The 21,657-nt window shown below is 42.2% G+C and overlaps 1 protein-coding gene across 2 annotated transcripts in view; it reads left to right on the top strand.

Annotated features, from left to right (window-relative positions):
- Positions 1 to 18,948, top strand: part of sntg1 (syntrophin, gamma 1) — a 637,587-nt gene extending 618,639 nt beyond the window's left edge. For both annotated transcript variants that reach the window (XM_078539715.1, XM_078539716.1), the window contains exons 17-19: positions 1,683 to 1,775; positions 7,625 to 7,735; positions 17,836 to 18,948. In XM_078539715.1, the coding sequence (XP_078395841.1) occupies positions 1,683 to 1,775; positions 7,625 to 7,735; positions 17,836 to 17,967 (336 nt within the window). In that variant the 3' untranslated portion in view covers positions 17,968 to 18,948. The remainder of the gene's footprint in view (positions 1 to 1,682; positions 1,776 to 7,624; positions 7,736 to 17,835) is intronic.
- Positions 18,949 to 21,657: the final 2,709 nt, after the last annotated feature.

Below are 21,657 nucleotides of genomic sequence, written 5' to 3'. Positions count from 1 at the left end.
CTCGGTCCGCTTCCAGAAACTTTGGCCTCAACTCCAGCTTTCTTCTGCCACCCTTAAATGAAAATAGCATGGGTAGGCACTGTCATGGGTAGGCACTGCCATGGAGAGGCACTGCCATGGGGAGGCACTGTCATGTGGGAGGCACTGCCATGGGTAGGCACAGCCATGCAGGAGGCACTGCCATGGGGAGGCACTGCCATGCAGGAGGCACTGCCATGTGGTAGGCACTGCCATGTGGTAGGTACTGCCATACGGGAGGCACTGCCATGTGGGAGACACTGCCATGTGGTAGGCACTGCCATGTGGTAGGTACTGCCATACGGGAGACACTGCCATGTGGGAGGCACTGCCATGCGGTAGGCACTGCCATACGGGAGACACTGCCATGCGGGAGGCACTGCCATGCAGGAGGCACTGCCATACGGGAGGTACTGTCATGTGGTAGGTACTGTCATGTGGGAGGCACTGCCATGTGTAGGCACTGCCATGTGGGAGGCACTGCCATGGGTAGGCAGTGCCATGGGGAGGCACTGCCATGTGGGAGGCACTGCCATGGGTAGGCACTGCCATGTGGGAGGCACTGCCATGGGTAGGCAGTGCCATGGGGAGGCACTGCCATGTGGGAGGCACTGCCATGGGTAGGCACTGCCATGTGGGAGGCACTGCCATGGGTAGGCAGTGCCATGGGGAGGCACTGCCATGCGGGAGGCACTGTCATGTGGGAGGCACTGCCATGTGTAGGCACTGCCATGTGGGAGGCACTGCCATGGGTAGGCACTGCCATGGGTAGGCACTGCCATGTGGGAGGCACTGCCATGCGGTAGGCACTGCCATGTGGGAGGCACTGCCATGGGTAGGCACTGCCATGTGGGAGGCACTGCCATGGGTAGGCACTGCCATGTGGGAGGCACTGCTATGTGGGAGGCATTGCCATGCGGGGAGGCAGGATTGCGGCATCGGAAAATTGCCCGATGAATATCCGGGCTTATGTTTGAGCTAGTATGTGATTATAAACAATAACCACTAACTATCCCTTGAGGGTACCTTATAAAATGTTGCTAAGATATTTCAAGTTAATGTACAAGATTTATAATGGCTGAAAAAACCTCCAATTAATGTCCAGACCTGTAGAACCTGTGTTTTTTAAAGAATTTTTTTCTCTGTATAGCTTTCGCATCCACTTCAGGCCAGTCTTATTCTATCTTTATATCAGGAGGCATTGGGGAGGTGATCTTGTGTTAGTTAGGGGAATGGAAATTATGTTACTTTAAATTGCAAGATTGGTACAAGGAGATACGGGTAAAAACTCATAAAAGGTAAATTTAGGATTCATGTCAGGAAATTATTCTTCACACAAAGGGTAATCAATATATATAATAGACTTCCAGATAGAGTATTGGAAGTGAATGCCCTGGAGCCATTTAAGAAACAGTTGGATGCTGCAGTGGATAGACTTCAGGATCTTACTGAAGGGATGAATTTAGATGTAACATAGGACGTCCATTTTATCTTGTGATCATTCAAATATTACGTGGTAAGATGACCTTACCTATTTATGAAACTGCCTGTGTCCTACAGGAGAGTTGATCACCATGAGATTTTTCTATGATGTGCTTCAGTACAACCTCTCTGTGACTAGAAACTGTACTGTACCTGCAACATTTTGTTTCCTATTGTTTCAGTGTAAGACCTACGCATGTGTGCTGGAAAGCCACCTCATGGGACTAACAATAGACTTCAATATGGGATTTGTATGCTTTGATGCTGCATCAAAGGTAAGATAATAAGTTGAAGTTTGCCTTTTCATTAACATTAATTTAGTTGGAAATTGGCACAATGTTCTTTCTGCTCGATATTATAGCACAAGAGTATCTATCAATTGATTTGTAAAGCTTTAGCACAAAGTTACCAAATAAGTTGAAGCGAGGCATACTTTAATTAAATTTCTTCACAGAAAATCCTGTATGTCAGATACTTTCCACCACATGGATAACTAAATTTGAATTAATGCCCTGTAGTGACAAACCATAATAAGTCTGTATTTTAAGTGTGTTCCTTGTTCAACTTTTTTATGGTGGCTAGTCATTTTCTTTATATTTAATTAAGGTTTGTAAAGTCATTTGAAATTCACTGCCATGTCAGATAATATGATAAATTAATCAACCTTAATAGTGAAAGTGTCTTAACATTTTCGAATTATTGACAATTCAAATCCATTCATATCATTTCGTTTTCTAATCTGAACATAAGCCAATCAATTCTTTTTCATAAAGCATGTTGAAATACTTATATTGTTTGCAAATCTTTTCAACTTACTCACTCAGTGTAAAGAGCTTCATCCATTGTGCTAATTAAAGTCATATATCACTGCTGCTAGACAGACAACTCACAGGAAAGGTTTTCCTCTTTCCTACACCTAAGCACAAAGCTTTCCCAAGCACAAAGAAGAGAGAAATGGGCCAGAGATCCATCGCACGGATCTCTGCTCCCCTTTTTTGAGACTGTCACAGGCAATGTAAGTGGGGCTGCCTCTGTTGGGGTCACAGGTCTAATGTTCTGATTTAATTAAGATAGGAGTGGGTCTTCAAGGCCCCCTGCCTAAACACTCTCCCTACACTTGTTGGGCTCCTCAGAATGATGAATCCTAGAGGCTCAACAGGGATCCTGGGAATAGGCTGACAATATTTCAGGAAAGCTGTTACTGACCAGTGCAATCAAAAGAGTTCAAAAGGCCTCCAGCAGAAGCCAGAGGCCCAAGTGGACAATGCAGCAACCCCTTCACTTTTCACCAAAGGACTCAATTAAATGCGATATGGGTCAGTGACATAGTAAGAGAGGGATATGTGGCTGTGAATGATAATGTTTCCTTGTGCTTAACTACTGTCTCATTCATTCTTTTTTTACATACTGTTTGGACATGGATGGATTAGAACTGTCACACTTCCAATGTGCCTCTGTAAGGGTGCTTTAGCCTTCGCTTAATTTGGCTAAAATTGGAGGTTGTTAAAATGGTTTCAACAATGAATAACTATTGAGGGAACGGGTAAAGTGGTGGCATCATCCTCCAAACATTCTGAACCTCTTTTTGCTGGAACTTTCTTCTCCTGGGTGACAATGAATCTTCCTCTTCTTGCCCTTAATCCTGTCAATGGGACCTCTAACACAGCTTCAAAATATGCTGGAGCTTTGTTCATTGCAACTACTCTGATATTGCACCTCCATCTGCCACTGGAATTGCAATTTGAGCCCTAGCTCCAGCTCAATCTGTGTGTATCTCTGTCGATCTTTCTGCCTCTGCCTCTTTCTGACAGACACTGGAAGATCCAGGGCAGTGAGCCAGCAGCTTGCAAACAACAGCAGGACTTAGTCTCTGTGGCTGCTTTTATCTGTTATTGTCATTTCTCTGGAGTCCCAGAGCTGGAGGAACTACACAGAAATGTTGTCATTTATATTTAAGTGTTCTGTTCAGTTTTGAATGTAGCTCAGCAGTGATTCACTCAAGTGACCATTCCTCTGTGTGAAACTTTGAAGTGAGAATCAGTTGCCTTGTACGTTACATTCAAGCTCAATTCTATCTTTTTATGTAGCGCACCGCTTGTACTGCGGGTCACTGGATAACAGTTGAAATCACAAGTCCTGGGTGATCTTTATTTGCCTCTCATAATTGGGAAAGTTAAGAATTAATGAGGGAGTACAACCCCAACAAAGATTAACTAATTTAGATGGGCTAGTTCAAGGCAAAGTTGACCCGACAACCCACAAACAACAAATTCACAAGCCTGCCTGAGGTGTGTAAGAAGAATCATATCCCATGGTTCTGTGCCGAGTATATTGTTAGGAAAAGAGAAAGAACTTGCATTCTTTCACTTTCACATCCTTGGAGAATCCCACATAGCTTCAAAGCCAATAAATTACTTTTGGAGCCTGCATTCATTGTTGTTATGTATCAGCCAATTTTCAAACAGCAAAGTCCCACCAGCAAAACATGACCGTTTGTTTGATTTTGAATTGGTGGTGCAGTCAAGGCAATAAGAGAACCTTTTGCCCTTCAAATAGCATCATGGAATATTTCACATCCTTCTGAACAGGCAGGTACAGCCTCAGTTGAACATCTCCTATGAAAGACATCTCCCAACTACAGCACTGCCTCAGCACTACAAAGTTTCAATCTAGGCTGTGTAGTCAAGTGGCAGGACTGGGGCTTGCTCACACAATTTATTGAGTCAGAAGTAAGAGTGCTAACACTGACCTAAACTGACATTCTAAAGGTTGCAAGTTCTCTGCACGTCAAGTCACACACCATCCTGACTTAGAACTATATTGCCACTAGAAATCCCTCTAACTGCACTGTGGGTGCACCTACACCACTCTGATTGCAGTGGTTCAAGAAGGTAGCTCACCTTCACCTTTTCTGGGGAAATTAGGATTGGGCAATAAATACTGGCTGTTCCAATGATGCTCACACCCCATGAATGAATAAAAAGAAGGTTGCACAAACTGGATTTAACAGTGAGAACAATGGCTCATCTTTGTGCTTGCTGACCTGCACTGACTCCTGGCCTGATAGTGCCTCAAATTTAAAATTCTCACCATTGTTTTCAGTCCTTCCATGGCCTTGCCCCTCCCTAACTTGTATATTCTCCTCCAGCCCTGCAACCCTCCAGGATATCTCTGCTCCATTATGGCCTCAATCACTCTACCATTGGTGACCGAGCCTTCATTTGCTGAGGTTCTAAGCTCTGGAATTCCCTCCCCATTAGTCTCTGCCTGTCTCTCTTTCCTAGCTCCTTTGAGGCACCATTTAAAATCCAAGTCTTTGATCAAGCTTTTGATCATCTGCAGTAACATCTCACTGTGGCTCAGTGTCAAATTTTGCTTGATAATGCTCCTCAGGACTTTTTGCTATGTTCAAGGTGCTAAATAAATACAAGTTGCTACTGGTAAATAGCTGGCATTTTAAATCATTAAACACATTTATAATTACTTGAGAAATATGCAAATAAATAGCTATTTAGTACTGTGCAAACAAGTACTTGAGTGCATTTGTCTTTTGCTAGTAATAAATTTATTGCTAAAAAAGATTATGGGAATTAGAAGAAAAGCCTAGAAGCATTTTGCCATGAATTTGTTAAAATCGCACTCCAAAATACCTTAAAGTATTTTTCCTATGCAATCAATCATCTCAGTTCCAGGACATCACTTCAGCTGCTTCATCAATGATCTTCCTTCTATCATAAGGTCGGAAGTGAGAATGTTCACTGATGATTGCACGATGTCCAGCATCATTCGCGACTCCTTGGATACTGAAGCAATCCACGTGCAAATGCAGCAAGACCTGGACAATATCCAGGCTTGGGGTGAAAATGGCAAGTAATATTTGCCCCACACAGGTGCCAGGCAATGACCATCTCCAACAAGAGAGAATTTAACCATTGCCCCTTAACATCCAATAGCATTGCCATCACTGAATCCCCCACTATCAATATCCTGGGGGTTACCATTGACCGGAAACTGAACTGGACTAGCCACATTATCACTGTGGCTACAAGAGCAGGTCAGAGGCTAGGAATCCTGTGGTGAGTAACTCACCTTTTGACTCCCTAAAGCCTGTCCACCATCTACAAGGCACAAGCCAGGAGTGTGATGGAATATTCCCCATTTGGCTAGATGAGGGCAGCTCCAACGACACTCAAGAAGCTTGACACCATCCAGTACAAAGCAGCCCACTTGATTGGCACCTCTTCCACAAACATTCACTCCTACAACCACTGACAAACAGTCGCAGCAGTGTGTACTACCAACAAGATGCATTGCAGGAAATCACCAAGGTTCCTTAGACAGTACCTTCCAAACCCACAACCGCTGCCATCTGGAAGGACAAGGGCAGCAGACTCATGGGAACACCATCACCTGGAAGCTCCCCTCTAAGCTACTTACCATCCTGACTTGGAACTATATCATTCCTTCACTGTTGTTGGGTCAAAATCCTGGAACTCCCTTCTTAAAAGCATTGTGGGTGTACCTACACCACAGGGACTGCAGCGGTTCAAGAAGGTAGCTCACCACCACCTTCTCAAGGGCAATTAGGAATGGGCAATAAATGTTGGCCTAGACAGCGATGCGCACATCCCATTAATGAATTAAGAAAAACCCTTTGCCACTAAGTTGCTGACATTTTATAATAAGTGGCTGTCCAAGGTTGAAACGCTCCTGTACCATGGCTTTGTGTAAAACTGAGAAAGCTAAATCAATGAAATACAATGAATGGATGTGGAGGTAGAGACAGAACTCAATAAATGAAAGATTTAAGTTTCCAATTATTAGCATTATTTAGAAAATTTACAAAGCCGTGCGATAGCTGCCTCATTTGTTGAGTTTAAGGTGATTAATCCACCACTTAGCTTATAGAGGGGACACTCCTTGGTAATGTGCAGCATTGTAAGTGTCTTTTCACAAGTGCATAAGGAGTTTGTACTGAAGCCCCAGCAGTGGAGGTTGGCTGCACAGGGCCCTTGGCTTGTCCTGGACCTATCTAGCAAGGACCATTCTCGCCATAGTATTTCAAAGCCTGCCATTTGCAAGATGGGGTTTGTCACAAGGAACTTGCTAGTGACTTCCCTTTGGAACAAGGAATGGGAAACAGGGATGTCTGCTGGTAGGTCTTGCTCAGGAAAGCTGCTCCATATGGGGTGCCACGATGGAAGGTGGGCAGTGGCTGAGTTGAACAAGTCATCACAGTGTGGTAATTGAGCTGCAGCATGGATAGTTTCAATCAGCTTGTAGACTTTTGGCAGTCGGTGGTGGATGTGTCAGGGAGTGATGTTTGCAAGAACTGGCAGCTGGGGAAATGGTAATGAGTGGAGAGTTCAGGTTGTGCATTGTTGCATTTAATTGAGTGTTAACAAGATGTCTGTATGATGACTTTTGCCAGACAGGTGCACAATACTCTGCTGCGGAGTACGATAGGGCAAGTGCTGAGGTACAGAATGTTGTGGCAGCGGTGCCCCATGTAGATCCAACAAGTTTGGTTAGCAGGTTGTTTCTGGTTTTGACCTTTGCTGCTGCTTCATTCAGAGGTTCCCAGAAGGACAGAGTCCTATCTAGAGTCACTCCCAAGTATGTTGGGCTTGGATCATGCTTTAGTCTCTGGCATCCATATAGGTACGCTATTCTTTTTTGGCACTGATATTGTGGAGGTGGAGTACACCAGATAACATTTTAGAGGCATTCAACGTGAGATGCCATGTGCTGCGGTAGCTTGTCAACTTTGTAATGTCTTCATTCAGGACCTGGTCCAGAGTGCAAAAGGTTGGAGCTTGGGTGGCACAACACATGTCATTTTCCAACATTGAATAGAGATCAGTAAGCTCAACTGGTTTACTCAGAGTTTGAGTAAGGAATGAGTGAATAAAGAGTGATGAAGTTAGTCACAGTGATTTCTCATGACAGTCCTGCCAGTTAAACTAAGTTAATTGTAACATATTGCATGTTTGATTGAAGATTAGCTCTTCTGCTAAGTAAATAATACAGTCAGAAAATTGAAAAATGCTACAAAATAAAATGCCAGCATTGTATCACCCAGCAGCCTCTTTGCCATTGACTTTTTCTTCACATGTTTTTGCAGGTTGTTCTCTGGAGATATAAATTTTCACAGCTGAAAGGCTCTTCAGATGATGGGAAAAGCAAGATTAAGTTTTTATTCCAGAACATCGACACTAAACAAATTGAAGCAAAGGTAATGCGGTGTGAAACTGGTGTCAGACCAGACAAACCTGTGTTGATGGTGTTTTTAAAAAAAAAAGTGGTGCATTTATGTTTTTTGTGGCACTGGAATATTTTCATCAAATTGAAAATAAGGCAGACTAACTGTCCACTTCACTCACCAGATTGAAAAAATGAAGTGAATGAGTGAACTTTCCCAAGAGAACATTCACCTGAAAAGAACATGTGTTATTCAATTAGATACTTTGGCATTCTCCAGAGAAGTGATTACAATGCCTGTGTTTTCAACTGGAGAATGGGCAATTGATGTCCCCAGAGAGCATGTCACATGGCTGCCCATATGCACTGTTAATCTAAAATCTATTCAGATTGGCTTCTGGAAATCAGACCACTGACATGTGACACAAATTGAAGAGATTATGTGCAGTAGTACTGTCGAGTTTCTATGGAGATAGTATATTTTAAAAAATAATAACTCTATAGAAACAGATTTTGCCTTATGTGTATTGGGAAAGCAGCTTTTTTACAATAAGACTTTGACCAACAAAAGTGCTGTGCATGTACAATTCCATTAAGAACTATCTGAGATAGATGTTCACCCTAGGGGCTGAATTTGACCTCCTCTCCAGAAATGAGCTGAGAGATGGAGGGAAACACGACACCTTCCTCCCACCATGAGATATTCCCAGAAGCAGGAATGATAGTAGCTCGGCCTCCCACAGCCCAGAGGTGGGCGGCCAATTATTTCAATTAATTGGCCAATTGACAGCCATTTTACAATGACACCATGATTTTACCAGCACTGACACAGCCCCGCACTGCATGGGGAGACTGGCAGGTAAACCCTGACAGCCTCCCAGTGGGTTACTGGGGATGCGGGTGCTTCCCATCTGGCCCAAGGAGGAGTCCTCCGGCAGCGAAAGCTACCCCTGCTGGCTCCAATGCTGCCACTGGAGAGTTCACCTTTCTGATCGCTGGGCCTGCCTGACTGGCCACAGTGCATGAAAAAAAATTCAGACCCATCCATTGAGGGCCTTTCAACATGCAGACACCTTCCTCTTCTCCCTCAGCAGTGTTCACCTCTTTGGCCTTCTGGTTTGTCCTAAATTGGATACCAGTCCTGGTGATAGCTTGTTAATTGGCCCCCACTGTTAAAATTGCCCCTGTATTCCCATTGGTGGACTTGCTGGCCTGAAGTAAAGTTCTGGCCTGCATTCAGATCCAGGGCGGGCCCCAAGAGTAACTATATTGTTATGAATGCAAGGTCTTATAAGCGGGTTATATTTTAAACAGTCTCTATTTCAAGGTAAAATGGGGTAATGAAGAGGTTCATGTGACCTGCTCCTAGTTCTGCCCGATAACAAACCTGGTGGCCTGGTTACCATTGGGATCAAATGCTCAGGACAAGTGCAATAGAAATCCACATGCCAGGTTTAACATCTAAGTACAAGTATGGCCATCGTTCTTGCTATTGCAAACTTCCTGACTCAGACCCAAACGGAGGGAGAGGGTGAGATAGATTCCCAGAAAGAGAGTGAGAGAGAAGTTGTTGCTATCAGCTGAGGGAAAAATATTGATTGCCTGTTAGCTACTATTGTGATATTGCTTTAAGAAAGAATATGCTAATGAGTATGTAGCCAGGATGTATGCCATGTGACCAGCAGACATTGTTCAAAGGAGCGTTCAGTTTAGCTAGCAGCATGTGATTTGAAAGAATTGCAGCTGTACTTTTCTGTTAACAATAGCTGTTGGATCTTTCTATTAAATTAGTCTGCTAAGTAATCTTATACTATATCCTCAAATATACCGAACATATTTTTAGTTTACCAGTCCTCTGTGAGATTGGTAAGTTTATATTGAGCAAACATAGAAATACAACGTGGTGAGCAGCAATGGCTCCTCTTAGACAAAATGGTGAAGGTTTGAAGATAATAGGAAAAACAACAGACAAGATTTCCTGCTGTACAATAGAGCAGTGAATATCTGATTTTTGGGGTAGCCAGATCAGTGGTGAATTGGGCAGTCCATTTTGAGTTGGGCAATTTCTAGTCAGACAGTACAAGTTGCATGGCTATCATGATGTCCTGGGGTGCCATCCCCATGCAAAAACCAGAATGCATGCGAAACAGAAAATAATCCAAGCTCCAGCCAAAAAAAGAGGGGTGAGAACAAGAAAAACATGCAGCTGCTGCATTGCTGAATATCCCCATGGAGTAGAGAAGCTACAAATCCGCTACACACTGACAGCATTCGTAAAAGACAGGATACATTAGGAAGATGACCACCAAATTCCCCACAATGAATTGGAAAGCCACAGATGTTCTATCCAAATTTAGGCTTTTTAAACAAAGGATGGAGCCATGCTTTTTAGATTTATCCATCACAGAATTGGACAAACAAGCAGTGAAAATAAAGACAGCCATTGGAAACAAGTGGTTGCACAGATACAGAGGGATCTGGGTGTCCTGGTACATGAATCAGGAAATGTTACTATGCAGGTATAACAAGTGATTAAGAAGTTGTTGTTTATTGCAAGGGGAATATATAAGTAGGGATGTATTGCCACAGTTGTATAGGGTAGTGCATCTAGAGTACTGTGTACAATTTTAGAATCATTATTTAAGAAAGGATATAATTGCATTAGCAGCAGTTTAGACTAATTCCTGGTGGAGGGAGTTATCTTACGAGGAAGATCTTATGTTGGACAGGCTGGACCTGTATCCATTGAAGTTTAGAAGAATGAGAGGGGATCTTATTGAAACACCTAAGATTCTGAGGGGACTTGACTGGGTAGATACTGAGAGAATGTTTCCCCTTGTGGGAGAGACTAGAATTAGGGGACACAGTTTAAAAATAAGGGGTCTCCCATTTAAGACAGAGATGAGGAGAATTTTTTTCTCAAAGAATCATGAGTCTGTGGGACTCTGTTCCCCAGAGAGCAGTGGAGGCAGGATCATTGAATATTTTTAAGGCTGAGATGGATAGATTCTTGATTGACAAGTGAGTCAAAGGGTATTGAAGGGGAGGAGGGAAAGTGGAGTTGAGGCCATAACCAGATCGGCTATGATCTTATTGAATGGCAGAACAGGCTCAAAGGGCTGAATGGCATACTACTGTTCCTAATTCATAGTTCATATACATGAGATTGACAGCAAGAGAGACCGGGGTGCAGATGCAGAGTGGAAGTTTCTTTAACTGGAAAATGAACATGCTTTCCACATTGTGGATGTGACACAATGCTAGATGAAGTCAAATGATTAGAAACTTTTGTTACCATAAACATGTGCCCAAAGAAAAGCGGCAAACACATGCTCACAGCCAAAGTCAACACAGGAGTGAATGCAGATGTCTTACTAGTCAGAACCCTGAAGGATATGTATCTGGAATGTTGGAAGTCAATGATACAACCTATGTCAGACAAACTGACTGCGTACAATGGGTCACCCATTCATTGCATAGGTACACTGGTAGTGAAATGCAGCTATGGCAAGCCTGCATGGAAACCATAGGTATTTTACCTGGTGGACATGAGCAGACCAGCAGTAGCAGTTTCCAGTGTGTCTGGAACTCAACATTGTGACCTTACACAAGATCATCAAGATATCAACCACAGCAGAAGAGACCAAGAATAATCACATTGAGTTAGTCTATAACCTAAGATCAATGTCTCCAGACAGATTCAGCACCATAGGGAACTTCAGAGGTTATGCTGCACTACACCTCAAAGAAGATGTAATTCCATCGATTGACCCTCCTAGAAAGTGCAGTGTGCACATACAGGAGAATCTAAAGAGTGAGTTCTCAGAATAAGAGGTAGGCCGTTTATGACCAAGGTGAGGAGGAATGTCTTCAGTCAGAAGGTGGTAAATCTTTGGAATTCCCTACCCCAGACGTACTTTGGAGGCTCAGTCATTGAGTATGTTCAAAGCAGAGGTTGATAGATTTCTGGATACCAGTAACATGAAGAGTTATGGGAATAGTGCAGAAAGATGGTGTTGAGGTAGCAGATCAGCCATGGTCTAATTGAATGGTAGAGCAAGCTCGAGAGGCCAAATTGCCTGCTCCTGCTCCTATGTTCCTATGTTCCTATACATGGAACTTAACAGCATTATCTATCATTTGCATCAGCACACTGACTGGTGCAGTTCCAATGCATGTGTACCGAAGAAAGATGGCACAATCCAGGTATGCTTAGACCCAAGACATCTAAATCTCATTCTAAAGAGGTGACCACACAAGGTTCCAACATTCAAGGAAGTTAACCGCAAATACACAGGAGCAAAGTTTTTCTCCAAGTTGGAGGCCAAACATAGATTTTGGCCGGTTCACTTGGCAGAGGGATCTCATGAAATTATTACTTTCAGGACACCATTCGGCAGGTACAGCTTCCAGAAATTAGCCTTTGGTTTATCAATCAGTCAGGATCTGTTCCAGCAGTACATGGAGAGAACTTACAGAAAATATTCCTGGATGCATATGCATCGCCAATAATATTGCAGTGATGGGCAAAACCAAAGAAGAGCATGAGCAAAATCTACACTCACTGATAGCAGCAACTCGTCATGAAGGCCTTGGCCCCAACAGCAAGAAATGCCAGGTGAATGTGGGTCCGATTAATTTTATCGGTTCTATCTATCCACGTTCAAGGATCCGTCCTGAACCAGGCAACTTGAAGATGTACAAGACATGCCTACTCCCCAAGACAAAGAGGACTTGCAGAGATGCCTCGGATTTTTCAACTTCTTAGCAACATACATATTCAACTTTGCCAATAGAGCATCATCACGTAGAGAGCTGCTAAGGAAGGATGTTCTTTATATATGGCAGAAAACCATCAACACATGTTCGCGTTGCTTTAACATAAGGCATTGTCAGGAGAGACATGTGTTCTACAATACTACCACCCAAGAAAGGAGACAATCTTAGAGGTTATGCATCTCAAAAAGGGTTCGGAGCATGCTTTATGCAAGACGGCAAACCAATTGCATTTGGTTCCAACAGTCTATCACTAACACAATCTAATTATTCAAACATAGCGTGTGAGACACTCGCTCTGATATTCAGTGTCACAAAGTTCCACATGAGCAATTCAGTGTGGAAACTGATCACAAACCATTAGAAATGATCTGGCACATGCCACTGACAAGTGTGCCACCCAGGCTACAAAGACTTCTGATAAAAATACAGGGCTATGACTTTGATGCCCACTATAAACCTGGTAGCAAAATAGTTACTTCAGACACACTGAGCAGGTTATCCAATCCAAAAATAAACCACGGATGTCTCACTAGACCTACAGGTAGATGGTGTAGACATCCAAGTTGAAGATGTGCTCAAGGTTGATCTGATGAATTTTGGTAAACTTAAATGTAACCAATTGCAAAAGGAAGCAGCAAATGATCCACGACTGAATGCATTATGGAGGGTCCTTGTACAAGGCTGGCCCGATACAATACACAAAGTGCCAGATACCCTGAGATATTTTTGGCCACAGAGAGATGAATTAGGGGCAGGATTTTCCCCCCGTTGTGGGGGGGTTGTGCGGGAGTGGGCGCAAGCGGGCGGGCTCCCGATCGGCGCCCCCAGTCGGGGGCACGCCGCAATTTTACGTAGGCGAGCCAATTAAGGCCCGCCCAGCGTGACGTCCACCCAGAAGTGCTGTACACTCCCTATGCGGGCAGGGGGGTGGGGGGGAATTCCCTGAGCAGGTCTGTGCGCTCGTTTGCACAAGCACACGGAAGAACACACGGATCCCCTTGAGGCAAAGTGTTGCCTCAGGGAAATCAGCTCAAATGTGAAAACCAGTTTAAAGAATAGAAAAAATTTTACTGACATGTCCCCTCGAGTTGGGACTTGTCCATAACTTTTATTTTAAAATATTCTGAAAATTTTAAATCCCTCATGAAACCTCATCCCGCCCATGGATGAGGTTTCATGTTTTTTCTGAAGCCCGCCTGGGCTCCAGGCCTGCCCGCCAACATTAAGGTTGGACAGGCAGGTCCATTGATTAGTTCAATTACTTTATTAATGGCCTTAAGTGGCCATTGACAGGTCAGCGGGCACGCAGCCAACTCGGCTCCTCGCCCGCCGACCTGAAAATGTAAATGACATGGGGTGATGTCAGGACACCCGCCCAACGTCACCCTGTGTAATTTTATGCGTCAGCGAGAGGCCCCCCCCACCACCCCCCTGCTCGCTGACCGGAAGATGCAGCCCCTAGGTATTTCCAGAGATAGGATTTTCAAAGGAAAACGTATTTGAACCCAAAGCTCTTCACCAGGACATATTGTCACAGTTACACTAGGGGCATATGGGCATAGAGCAAACAAGACGCCTGGCAAGGTATACTATGTACTGACCAGGGAGCAACAATAATATCAGGAAGGCAGTGTGGATGTGCGAAGCATGCCAGAGACACAGGCCACATCAACACAAAGAACCTTTACACCCTCATGAAGTTTCATTGTACCCTTGGTCTAAAATCGCAACAGATTTATTCACTATTCATGGCGATGACTTTCTCCTAGCCACCGATTACTTATCCAAGTTTCCGATTATCAGACAATTGAAGGATATCTCAAGTGCGTCCAAGGCAGACATAATGAATTCAATGAACAAAAACAAAAATACCTGGAAAAACCCAGCAGGTCTGACAGCATCTGCGGAAAGAGACACAGTCAACGTTTCGAGTCCATATGACCCTTCATCAGAACTAAGACATATAGAAATGAGATGAAATATAAGCTGGTAGAAGGGGATGGGACAGGAGAGCTCGATAGGGGGCCAGTGATAGGTGGAGGCTAAGAGGAGACTGCCAAAGGTGTCATAGACAAAAGGACAAAGGGGTGTTGACGGTGGTTATATTATCTAAGGGATATGCATGGTTCCCAGTGCAGGGGAATTGTTCAGGGGAAGTTTGCACTTCTGGGTAATTGTCATGCAAACCTTACCTGTGAACCTCCGAAGGGGCTTCCCCAGTGGGATACCCCCGCCCCAACCCTGACACTGGGGAGGTCTGAAGTTAAGGCCCCATACCATCACAAGATCTAAGCGGATTCTTAAACCATCTCTATGTTATACAGACACTTAACCTCTCAAGTTCTTAAATCCTTAAACTCTTGAACAGAGATTTATTTTTTGTGTAAATAGTTTTCAAAACTACCCTAACATTTATGTATTTTCACTCTTAATATATGTAATGTTATCTTGGGTAAAAAGGGAATGTTGTTATATCGCTTTATGAGAGAATATGCTAATGAGTAATTAGCCAGAATGTAAACCATGTGACCAGCAGATATTGTTCAGATGAACCAGTTTAACTAGCAGCATGTGGTGTGAAGGAATTGCAGCTGTACTTTCCTGTTAACCATGGCTGTTCAATCTTTAAAACAAATCTGTCTGCTGAACAATCTTGTACTACATCTTCAAATAAACCCAGCTTATGTTTAGTTTGTCAGTCCTGTGCGAGATTGGTAAATTTGTATCAAGCAAACATAGAAATGCAACACTTAGATTAGACAGAATGTGGGTGGAAGGACATTCTATGGCCGAAGAGACATAACCCATGGATTGTAAGATTCAACCTGGTGTGGAGGGAAAAAAATCACCTGAGTGAGCCTTACTATTGGAAGCCTGTTTGGGATTTCTCAGGAGCCTGGGGGAAAGGACCTTCAATGGTCGCTAGATGTAAAAACTGCAATTCTGCGGAGAATGTGCTGTAAGGTAGAAGTGTGGAGTAGGATTTTTGAGAGTGTTAAAACGCTAATAAGGAATGCCTTTTCTGTAATTTAAAGCATTAGTTGCCTACTGAGTAATGTTTAGTTGAAGTTGGTTTTAGTTTTGCAGTTGCAATAAAAGTCTTATAACTTAAAGTCTTGTTGTGCGATTCCTTTAAGTTGGTCACTGGAAATTCAAATGTCTTTTTAAAAGTTATTGGTCTCTACAGAAATTGTAACAATATTCTAACGAGGGAAGAGGCAGGCTGAACTCCAAAGTTAGAGTGACCTGAGTTGCACTTGCTGACATGCCTACTGTTATGCAATTCCTGAACTCTGGCACTGCTTGGATATTTTAGTTTCATTGGTATGGAAAAATCATAAATATTCAAAAACTGGGAAGCAATCCATATTGGAAAATGTTGGTGAAACTGCTCTGATTTTTTTTACAATGTGAAATATAGCACCAATCTATGTACCATCAGTCACTTTCAAGGCCAAACATTTCTTTGTAACATTTCATGGACATTGCGATGCTGAAAAATTTCCCAGTGTTGCAGTATAGTACTGAAATGTTAGGAATAGTTTTATTTCTGTAATATCAACTTTTTTCATTGAAATACATCCTCTAAAATGCATAAATGAAAGCAAAATTGTTTTGAAAGTTTACTTCTGTCCTACTTGCCTTTGCAATTCCCAAGTTTTCCTTCTCCCTTTTATTAAACATCATTTTAATTTTAATATTCTAAATACTAATCTGTAGGACTGATTCTGTTTCCCCAACACTCCCATTGAAGATGACACTTCCAGAAAGCACATCAGTTAATCACCTCCACAGAGAATTACAGTTTTATCTGGTTTCATGATAGGAGAGTTGCAGTTTTATCTGGTTTCATGATAGGAGCAATTAAATAAACCTATGTCAACTTTTACCAACTAGAATAAGGGCCCAACTATCCCATTGGTACCCTGAGACACTGTGCAAAATTAACATTATGGACTGTGTTAGCTAAGGTAGTGCAGTTAATGCTGTGTACATGGACTTTCAAAAGATGTTTGTAATGTGTCACAAAATGAAAGGACTTCAAGCCATAGAAGAGATACTAAGAAAGGCTTGATCAAAGAAGTGGACTTTATGGAGTGTCTTAAAGAAGACAAGTGAAATGAAGAGGCAAAGCATTTTAGTAAAGGAAGTCCACAATGTGGATCTTAGGTGACTGAAGGCACAGTTGCCAGTGATGAGGCATGAATCAGGGGAACAGGGAATTCAAGGGTGGAGGGTGGTAGATGTACCGAGACAGAGGCAGAAACAGGTAATGTTACAGAGGTGGAATTGAACAGTGCTGGCGATGGAGAGGCTACGGGGTCAGCTCTGGGACATAAAATGCCTATACCTTATCCTATACCAAATCCCACTTACTCATCTTCACTGTTTTTGCTGACCTGCTTTGGCTCCTGATCCCTCACTGCCTTAAATTTCAAATACCATCCTTGTATTTAAATCCTGTCCTGACCTCACCCCTCCCTATCTCTACAATCTGCTCCATCCAAGATCTCTGCATTTCAAAATCTATCCTTTTGTGCATCTCAAAATCTATTCAACCCATCCATTGGTCATGCCTACAACTTTCTAAACTCTATGTCCTGGAATTCCCTCCCTAACTCTCTCTGTCTTTAACTCATTTACCTCCTTACAACCCCCTCTATTCAAGCTTTTAGTCACATTTCCTAATGTCTTCTTTGAATAGCTTTGTGTTTAATTAGGATTCTATAAAAGTACCTTGGAATGTTTTTGCACATTAAAGGTGCAATGTAAATGCAAACTGCTATTGTTGTATTGTTAGTTTTCTATCAGTCTGCAATCACTGGGAAGGTTTGTGCTGGACATGGTTTAATGTACTTTTACTGTGATCTTTGAACTGGAAGAAGGAAATGGCAAACATACTTGCATTTAATAAGGAGCAGAACAGCTGTTGCAACTGGCCCTGCAAGGATTTTTTTTTTTAAATGACCTCTCTATGCCACTCCTGGCCCCAACTCTTCTTCCCATTGGGTTAGCCTGTGAGAAAGCTGCAACCACTATCTTATTCAGTCAGATGGTTGCAATAGCAATCTGGCCCCAATAATGTCATCCAGTTTCAATTTGTATGTTTAATGAAGGAACCCATTGGTTTGTTGAGTCCTTCTCAACTGTTCAGTTAGAGCAAGTTAAAATTGTAATATGTGGGATCGTGAGAGGCGTTGGCGATTGAGTCCCGTGAGTAATTTTAACTACCTGCCAATCTGGTGTCTGGCGACAGGCAGGGTTAGAATTAGCCCTTTTATTTTTTGCTTTAATCATAAACCACAATGCTATGTTTGAATATATACATATTTTCTCCCTCCTTTTTGATTGCAGGAGCTGGAATTTTCCAACCTTTTTGCAGTACTGCACTGTATACACTCCTTCTTTGCTGCCAAGGTTGCTTGCATGGATCCTCTCTATGTTGGAAGTCAGTCTATTGTTGGGAAGGCCAAGTACAGTAACTGACAGGCTCCTTTCTGTCCATTTTGAAAGAATCGTTGCTGCTCTGCTGAAGATAAATATTTAACATGTCACAGCCATGAGGGATTCTGATACCAGGCTTCCAGTTCAGGAGAAAAGTTGTCAGTTTTCATTCTTCTCCTGTGCCATATAATGCACAACAGTCGCTGAATGAGTTGAACTGAAATCTAAAGAGTTTCCAAATATGGTAGCTTTGCTCATTTTAGTACAGTGCTGAAGTTTCCTCATGGACTGCAACCGAATATCGTCGTGAGATGCTCCCTGAACGAGGGGTGTCGCTGATGAACTTAATGTACATAAGATTTCTTATTGGAGGTATCTCTGTGAAAGCACCTCTACAATTCAATATACTTCTGCTTTCCAAAGATGGGAATTTTTATGGATTTACAAGACATTTAAGTGTTATGGACATGCGCTTTATCCAAGATATTAGAGATAAGGAATATGATGATTAGAAATTAAGGATTCAAATGGGCAAAGCAAATCATTTTTATGTGAAATAATTTTTGTAGTGGAAATGCCCTTATTTTTACAATACACTCTGAGTATTTACTGTTTCCATGTTAAGCCTCTGAACTACAAAAATATGAACTCATGAGCAAGATAATACAAATGAATTCATTGTCATAGATAAAAATAACAATAATAATTTATTCTTCTGTGAATCATTTACACAAGCTGCTAAGATTGAGCTAACATGTCTCTATTATGACCATCATTAGCTAAAGTATAGCGTAATTTTAATTCCTTAAGAAATATATATGTAAATTCCATACTTATCTGTACATTTTGAAGTACGACCGTTCTGATAAAAACTCCTGGTGGAATTTTAATAATGTATAAGGTAGTTTTTTTTCAAATTCATGACAATAATCATAGTAATTACTGAACATCCATCATGCCTTCAAACGTCCTCCAAGCAATTGTTTGAAATCATTCCATGTAAAATTTACATAAACTGATACACTTTTGTTAAAAGTAAATATCCAAAAGGTATGCCACAGCCCTCCAGAATTTACTTTAATTCTCCCTAGTATTCTAGCTATTCCTCAAGGTACCAATTACATGGGAATCCTCCCATTAGCTTGTGGCTAAGCAATTGTCCAATTTTCTTTAAACACTTCATGACTGTGGATTCTTCAGCTCCTTGTTCTGGCTTTGGACATATCAGTTGTTTTCCCCCACTGTCTGCCCCCATAGAATCTGTATAGCTCTTTCTAAGTTAACTATTTAAGCTGACTGCTTTCTGCCAAAAGGTACCATGAGGACCACTGTAAATTTCTTCCACTAGCTGCAAGCTAAAGCAAATCTTCCAGCTACATTTCTCTCAAAATCCAAACTGAAATTGAACCCCACCCACCATCCATGTGCTTAATGATGAAGCTAGTATTTTCTTTATTTGAAGTGCTGGCCGAAGTGACTAACATCTCCTGTGGTTCTCTCACTCCAATTAAATGCAATCTACCCCACAGCAAAGCTGCAACTGCATGCCTGTTCCCCAAACTTAACTGCCTGAATCTGCCAGCAAACACACACAGATAAATTAAACAAAAGAACCGTCTAATGAAGGTTCAACCCTGAATCATTATCTCTATGCCGACCTAGTATGTTTTGGGCTGAATCAGAGGGAAATGCAAGGAAATTATTTTAACTTCAACACAATTCTTTGATTTGGGTGGTGGGGGGTGCGGTGGGGGAGTCAGGTGGGGGCTAGTCATGTCAGTTCACGGGGAGTCAGGGTTTCGAGGGTAGTTGAAGGGTCATGGGGTTGGTCGGGTAGTTGAGGGGGGAGTCCGTGGTTAGGGCGTCAGTTGTATAGTTACCCAGGAGTTAGTCTAGGATTTTCCTGTCTAACATTTCCTGGGTAACTATCCAGGTAAGTAATTCAGAACTGTCTGAAGTCTCTGAATCTAACTCAGAATTTGAGATCTTTTCAGAGGGCCCTGGGGAACAGCGGAAGTACCCATCAGCAGCTCAAACTTCCCAGGCAGTTCCCATGGAGTCAGTGAATTGGGACTTAATGTACATAATGGACATAGCACATCTTCCAGTGTATGTCCAGCCTCTGAAAATCCAGAGATCTGGGCCATTATACTTACCTCTAAAGATCTCTCTATAACCTTATTACACTATTGCAGATCGGCGACACACGTGAGAGAAACATTTTATTTTCATTTCTTAAGATCACTGGAGGAATCGGTTGCTATTTATGAATCTGCAGAACTGTATTTGGCCCAAATAGCTTCCTTCAGACAGCAGCTGGATTCTCTTATATTTCCATATCAGTTTTTTATGTGCCACACAGCAACTCAAGTGTTTCCACACTTGAGAATGGATTAAACTGAGCCTCTCATCATGTCTTTCCACCTTCATCTAATTACTGTGGTGTTATATATCCACTTACTCTGAAAGTATTTGCTGTTGTTTTTTTGAAATCTCAGCAACATTTGCACCATTTTCCTGGGCAGTTCATGTTGAATCTACTTTATCTATTATGCCTTCCCTGCCAATGGGCTAATCTTATGAACCGCAAGAGATGTATGAGATCATTGTACTTGACATTTTATATCCAAAGGGATTAAACTATCATATCTATTAGGTTTACTGGCCCATCGTTTTCATAACTTCACAGGGATGTTAATCTGAAATGCCCTCTTTTATTCTTTTAGAAAATATGGTGTGACTTTCATTCCCATTTTTCTTTGCTTATTCACATTTGGCTATTTAACAGAAAAACACGCCTTTGTCAACAGTTATTTTTGTTCTTTTATTGAATTCACAGTGCTCAGATAGCATTGAACAAACCTAATATAACAGTTATAATGTAAAGTTTATTGCAGTTAATGAGCACATGAGCTCTTCAATCAATAAGCTGAGTGAAGCATTAACTCTAATGTCTTTCAGAACACAAACTGACCTTGGTGCTGCACTGATTTTTGATCAGAAGAGTAAGGAACCTTTTAAGCTATTTTCAGATGAATGCGTCTAAATTAATTTACAATGGAATAGGATTATGATATGTTGCCAGATATTTAAATCTCAGTATTTTTTCAATATTGTCATATGTCAGGTCCTGGTGCCAGGCTCAGGATATCTGTACAAAGCCAGATTGAGGAGATGTGGACTATTGTAAACTGATCCTATGATGTATATAGAGAATATACACTTGTACGTTTCTAGAGTGCAATGTAAGCACTCAAAAAAATGATTTTATACTAAAGTAGATCAGCTTGGCCCATGCTTGCTGAGATACTCTGCTTTGTAGTTTTTGAAAAAAGAGCTATGGGTTTGAATCACCAAAAAATACAAGTAGTCCCTTCAGAAAATGAACTGATCTCCTTAATGCAAATAGGGGTTAAGGCCAAGAGCACTTGTTGGGGTAAATAGAATTAGAAAATGGCAATTGGACGACAGTTGGGAGAGAAGGTAGAGGGGAGGGGAGAAAAGGAGAGGGAGGGAGAGATTGGGAGAGGCGAGAAGGAGAAACAAGAAGGGAAAGGGTGAGGCCAGGGAAGGGCTCTGGAATTGGGGGAGTAGGAAAATGGAGGGGAGGTGAAACCCAGCAAAGAGAGGGGAGGTAGAAAAGAGAGATGAAAAGAGGAGGTGAAAGGGAATGGGGAAAAATGATATGGTAGACAGAGAAAAAGGGAAGTAGGAGGTGATGAGGGATGAGGA

The sequence above is a fragment of the Cetorhinus maximus genome, chromosome 4 (assembly GCF_964194155.1).
Source record: "Cetorhinus maximus chromosome 4, sCetMax3.hap1.1, whole genome shotgun sequence".
NCBI classification, from domain to species: Eukaryota; Metazoa; Chordata; class Chondrichthyes; order Lamniformes; family Cetorhinidae; genus Cetorhinus; species Cetorhinus maximus.
Note: the sequence above shows the minus strand (reverse complement) of the source record. Positions and strands in the feature narration are given on the sequence as shown.